Source organism: Phytophthora sojae (assembly GCF_000149755.1).
Source record: "Phytophthora sojae unplaced genomic scaffold PHYSOscaffold_2, whole genome shotgun sequence".
In the NCBI taxonomy this organism is placed as follows: Eukaryota; Oomycota; class Peronosporomycetes; order Peronosporales; family Peronosporaceae; genus Phytophthora; species Phytophthora sojae.
The window spans coordinates 9,131,457-9,137,759 of NW_009258116.1; the positions used below are offsets into that span (position 1 = coordinate 9,131,457).

A 6,303-nucleotide genomic window follows, 5' to 3' on the forward strand; every position below is an offset into this window, starting at 1 on the left:
TCTTCATCCGGGCAAAGCCCCTTGTTATTCGGCATCATACCGACCGTGCCGTCGCTGGCACGCAGCAGGGCGTCGCCCTCAGATGCACGCCCGCTCAGCGGAATTCGTGCCGCTCCACCTGCCGTCCGCAAGCCACGCTCGGAACGTTCGTTCTCGACACACTCAGTGTCCACCAACTCGGAAACTCCGATGTCCAGCACATTGACCGACTCGGTCCAGTGCTCGCGCCAAAAGCGCTTCTGCTTCCTAGCAGAGATGGGTTCATGACTCGCCAATGCTCCGCCAGGAGAGAAGTGCGTAGCACCAAGGGTCTTCGACCTCCAACCGATCCAAGGCTCGTGGCGTTCCAGCCACGCCATACAAAGGATGAGATCATATCTCGAATCGAGGTCTAAGACCAGACAGCGTTCCACGCTATCAAAATCCAAAAACTTCACGCCCAGGTCCACAGGGACCTTAGGCACCGTGACACGAGTGCCCGTCGCGAGACGAACAGTGACGATGTCACTCCCGCGCGCTACCAGCGCCTCAGCATAAAGCTGACTTCCGTCCATCGTAGAACGCCGGGCGTAGTTACCCGACGCCCCCGAATCGATCAAAATCGTCCATGGCTTCGTGAAGCCCTTCACCCAAGCTTGGACAACTAGCAAGCCCGGCTTGCATACACGTTCCGTGTTAGAGAGTACGGCTCTCTTCGGGGCTAAGTCCTGTCGACCTCCACCTCGCCGAGGCTCAATAGAACTTAGTTCTTCCCCAGTAGGCCGCCCCGCGCCTACTGGGACTTCTCGTTTCCCCGAGACAAACCAGAGCCCTGGCTCGAACTCGAAGAGCGGCTTGACGAAGCCTGGCGCTGATGGCGCAGCGGACACCCAGCACGAAGGTGACGGGTGTCACCACAGATGAAGCATCTGCGGATACCGCGACGCTACGAAGCTCGGCTTCTTCGTCTTCAGCATAGCTGAGGTCCATGGGTTCCGGACCACTCGACGCGCTAGCGTAAGACGCATTCCACCCAAGTCTCGACGACTTAAAGTTGTGCTCCGCATTCAATGCGACGCTCACAGCCTCTTCGAAAGAGCTCGGGTGGGTTCGGAACACCTCCGTCCTGGCAACGCCAGTGCGGAGGCCCTCCATGAACACCGTAACGGTGACTGCCTCCGGCAGAGGGTCCGCAGACATACCAGCAATGAGAGTTCTCAACTCTTGGAGATAGTCCATCAACTCCTTCTTGCTCTGCCTGGTCGCCAGGAAGCGTGAGCGCACGCGATACGCCTCGTTAGGCGGAGCAAACACTCGGGACAATTGCTGTTTCAGCTGGTCCCACGTCGGGAAGGCCACCTCGACCGACGTCCCGGACGTTTGTGCCCACTCTCTCGCTCGCCCACCGAGCTTCGAGATGGCTAGTACCACGCGCTGCGACTCCGTCCGGAGTCATAGCCATCTCAACCTCACGGGTCCAAAGCATCAAGCTTTCACCCTCCTTGCCTTCGAAGGTCTTCACGCTCAACATGAGCGGCTTGGGTCTTGTTCCCGCGTCGAATGACGAAGCGGGCGCTTGGGGCGCCGCGGCCGTCGCCATCCTCTGCTGGAGGTGCTCTAGGAGAGCATTCTCGTAGCTTGAAAACGCCTCGAGACGCGCGTTCACCGCGTCGGGGCCTTGCTGCGCAAGTTGCGTCACGCCCTCCGAGCCCAGCAAGGACATAAGCTTTTTAAGCGCATCCTGCTGGTTCGGGGCTAAGTGAGCGAACTGCTCCATTCTCCACACAAGATCAATCTATACAGACTCACGTGTCGGATTGACTACAAGTGCTACCAAGTGCAGCGGGACTGCCGTAGCTTTGCGTCAGAGGAAACTTAACAGACTCACAGAGTCTCAGCTTAAAATAGCCCGCTCTAATACCAGAACGTACGAGTCCGTACACCTAACGGACTTCAAGAGTCAACCCTTAACTCTCAACTGTGTGAATCTCAAACTGAATGTATTTCCCTTTATTGCGGCAAAGCCGCCTACGGTGTAAATGTATCCGGTTCACTATCTAGCATAGTGAACCCTAGTCATATGCATAATCAGTGGCTCTGAAGCCATGTACTGATTCTCCTACTGATTTAGGTTAGACAGTGTGTACCCACTTCGTAACCCTTCGGGTAACTCTCGTGTAACCCCGTTACACCCTCCCCCACCAAACCGTGGACACGGGTGTTCACGCTTAACGGTCAACCACCGGGTCTTGTTCCGTCAAGCCTCCTTCTCGAACGAGTCGATCCACATCGCGTGGACTTCTCTGAGAACTTCTCGGCGCAACGCGCCATCACATGACTTTAAGTCATAAAGCCTTTTGGTCTTTCGACCGCAGACAGCCTCTCGTGAGATCCGCCTCGGAGCCTCGCTCCTCTCGTGCTGCTGCACTGTGTGCCTCCGCACCTCCGCGAACGCCAGCGCCCGCGCGCACACCCTCGACGCCTTCCAGGCTCTCGGTGTCCGAGTACTTCGCGGCGCAACGCCTAAAGCGCAGCTTGCAGCGCACAAGCCCCAGCTCTCCTCGAGCACCAACCCGCCAGATCATGGATCCTAGGGAACTCTTTGGTGAAGAGGGCGAGGTGGACGAGTCCATGGAGGGTTTTCCGAACCGAGGAGATGCGTCCCCACTCACGCGACGCTCCCCGAGCCGCGGTAACGCTTCGCCCACAACGTCGACACGTCGTGAAGCAGCCTCGCCGGCCCCAGTTGGCTCTCCGAGCCGTCGCGATCAAGAGCGCCCCGCGCACACGCCTCCTGTGCGCTCGCCGAGCCGTCCACCTGCAGAGCGCGCTGCGCCGTCGAGGGAGGGGCCGCGGCCACCGCTGCGAACTCCGAACCCGTTCCCTGAACGCTCATCCGGCCTCTACGAGCTGCGCGCGCTCACTGAGCCACGGTATTCGCCACCTCGTGGTGAAGGCGTGCCCCTGGGCCCCGTCATCTCCAACCCTTTGGACGAAGCTCAGTCCGAGCAGGTTGCGGCACAGATGGCTCCATGCGCTCCCAGCGCCCCGAGCTGCGGCCTCTGCAGAACCCCAGCACTGCTGACTACGGCTCCCGGCCTCGCGACCCCGCGGAGGCTTGTCGCCAGGCGTTCCAGCAGTCTCTCGCGCTGCACACCATTGGGCCCGCGGCCCGTACTCCGGAGGAGCTCGCACTGCGTACGTCTATGCGAGAGCGGCTCCTCACTCCACAGTCTACGACTGTCGCGGAGTATCGCGAGAGGCTGCGGTTGCAAGCCCAGCAGAAGTCCGTGCCCGCCATGCGGACGTACCCGGTGGTACTTAGCCCGGGGGAAGACTCAATTGAGTACGAAGCTCAGTTCGAGTCTTGGGCCGAGCACAGCCGGAAGCTCAGCTCCATGGACGCTCTCCGAGCCAGCTTCAATGAAGTGGATGTTCGCATTGAACGCAAGCTCCGCTTTGATTTCGCGAAGGTCCGAGCTAAGCGCAGCCTCTCGGCACTCGACCAGCCGCAGACCCAGTTTAACGCTGCGCGCTTCGCTCCTTCGAGCGCTCCAGCCGCTCCTTCCCGCGAGGGAGTGAGCGCTGTGGCTCAGGGTCAGCCTCGAAGCAATGTTGCTGACCCAGCAGCTCCCCAGCTTATTGCCGGGAAGCGCGGGACGGCCGGCGTGCCGGCCTTGAGCCCTCAGGGCGCTGGTGATCAAGCTGATCAAAAGCGTCCACGACGTCTGGGCAGTCTTGGCGTCAAACTCCCATGAGTTCTCGGAGTGAGGGTACCCTCGCCATTTCACCAGATACTGGTTTTGACCCCGGCACCGCCGCTTCGCCAGGAGGCGCTCCACATGGTAATGTAGATTCCCATGCTCATCGAGCAGGGCCGGTGGAGGCCGCTGTGGGGTCCTTTGCGACTCAAAGTGAGCTCTTGGAGGTGCGGCAGCAGGCGGGTCACCTTCGGGATCATATCCATGACATCGATGCACGTCTGGTCCGGACTGCCACCGAACTCGACGAGCTCGCCGAGCGGACGCGATGGATCGAGGTGCTTCGAGCGGTCTGAGACCGCCTTGGTGCCCTGGAGGACTGGGTGCGATACTATCGCGATCGCGATGACCAACGTGGCCGGGAGCTCGGGGAGCTACAGCGTCAGCAGGCTGTGCTTCAGGGTCAGCTCGACCTCCTGGCCCGCATGCAGGCTCCGACTGCCGCGCCTCCTGCGCCTGCGGCTCCCGCTGTGCCCGCGGCACCTCCGGCGCCGATTCTTCCGCCTGTGCCTGCGGTGCCCACGTGGGTGGTTGCGTCCTTGACGCCTGCGACTGCGTCCTCGACGACCGCGACCTCCGCGCCTGTGACCTCGTCACCCTCGGTGCCTCCATCTGCACCTGCGTCGGGTCCTGGTACGGGTTGAGCAAGCCCACGTAGAAGACGGGGTGCGTCCGCATCTTTTCGTAAGATTGAGCGTGTACGCAAGGCCCTTCTTGACCACAACCTTGAAAGGTCCGATGAAGCGCGGGCGCAACTTCGTCTTGAAGACGGCAGACACTGCATGTGTAGGTAAGTTCTTAGCATTAAGTAACACCACTCATAACTTTCAACATTGCCTCTGCCCCTGGCATCTGCATGCTCCTTTTGCTTGTCTTGGCTCTCAGCCATTGTGTCACGCACATGTCGTAAGACACTGAGACGCGTCGACAAGAAAGCGTCAACCTGTTTACGAACAGTATCCGGGCTGACATCGGCTAGCCGATCAGCTAAATCGGCTTCTCCTCCCCCACCAAGCCCGAGGCCACCACGTGGCGGCGTCAGCGGGACGCGGGGATGAGACAAACTGTTCACGTAGAACGGCGTGTAGCCTGTCGAGGCGTGCACGGCGTTGTTCAACGCGAACTCAACGAGTGGCAGCATGGCGCTCCAGCGCTTCGGCGTCTCGGCGCAAATGCTGCGGAGCACGTCCTTGACGACGCGATTCACGCGCTCTGTCTGACCATCGGTCTGCGGATGGTCCGCCGTGGACATGTCCAGCTTGGTGCCAAGCACCGCAAAGACCGCGCTCCAGAAGCTGCCCGTGAAGCGGGGGTCTCGGCCCGAGACAATCGACTCAGGGAGTCCGTTTTGACGAAACACTCGGTCCAAGAACAGCGTTGCTGTACCTTTACCATCGATGGTATCCGGCACAGCCGCAATGTAAGCCATCTTGCTCAGTCGGTCCACGAAGACCACGACTCCTGTGTTGCCCGCCGCATCCGCCGGCAGGCCAAACACAAAGTCCATACTCATGGATTGCCAACAGCCCGAAGGGACAGGCAAACTCGCCAACGGCGCTGCAGCATGAGGTGACGACTTCACGCGCTGACACGTCTCGCACGTGCGCACATAAGTGCTCGTCCACTTGTACAGCTTCGGCCACCAGTAGTGGGTGCTCACCGAGCTGTAGGTCTTCTCACGGCCAAGATGGCCGGCCAGCGGCGTGTCATGCGCCTCATAGAGGATGCGGTACTTCAGATCCTCATCATGAGGGACGACCACGCGGGGCGTATCCTCGGGGTCAGTGTTGTAGAACAACAGGCCACCATCGAGGGAATAGCGGTGTAGCCGCGCGCGCAGCCGCGCTGACAATTCCATGTCCGAGTCTTGAAACGCCTTGCTCCCCAGAGCCTTCAGCAACGCGACACAGGTGTCGTCCTTGCCATAAACCGTTCGGATCAAATCCGGTAATGACGAAGTCACAGTCGTTACATGAGCCAGCTCATAATCCGGCCTGCGCGACAGCGCGTCCGCAAGGACATTCTGCCTGCCAGGCTTGTACTTCACCTCGAAGTTGTACTCCGCGAAGAAGGACAGTCAACGGGCCATCCTTTGCGAGAGGTGAGGCGACTGAGTCGCAGTGCGTAACGACGCATGATCCGTGTAAATCACGAACGGCTGAGAGCCCAACAGGTGCACCCTGAACTTGACGAGCGCATACTTCATCGCAAGTAGCTCTTTGTCGTGGACAGGATAGTTCTTCTCCGCAGCCTTCAGCTGGCGAGATTCGAACGCCACCACGCGCTCGCGCCCCTCGGCGTCTGCTTGCAGCAGTGCACAGCCGATGGCAAAGTCCGAGGTGTCACAGACGACACTAAACGGACGAGCGGGTCTGACAGAACCAGAATAGGCGCATGAAGGAGACTGTCCTTAATGGCCGCGAACGCATCTTGATGCTCGGTGCTCCAACACCACTCCGCATCCTTCTTCAGGAGATTGGAGAGTGGCCGAGCCATCTCAGCGTAGCTCTCGCTGTACTTGTGCAAGTAATTGGCCAAGCCAAGCCACTTGCGAAGATCCTTT

General features: G+C 59.9%; 1 protein-coding gene across 1 annotated transcript; it reads left to right on the plus strand.

Annotated features, from left to right (window-relative positions):
- Positions 1 to 2,313: 2,313 nt before the first annotated feature.
- On the plus strand, positions 2,314 to 3,737 carry PHYSODRAFT_326646 (hypothetical protein; the record flags this gene model as incomplete). Its single annotated transcript, XM_009522646.1, has 2 exons — positions 2,314 to 2,991; positions 3,024 to 3,737. 2 exons carry the CDS (start codon positions 2,314 to 2,316, stop codon positions 3,735 to 3,737), a joined length of 1,392 nt encoding a protein of 463 aa, XP_009520941.1.
- Between the last annotated feature and the right edge of the window lie 2,566 nt (positions 3,738 to 6,303).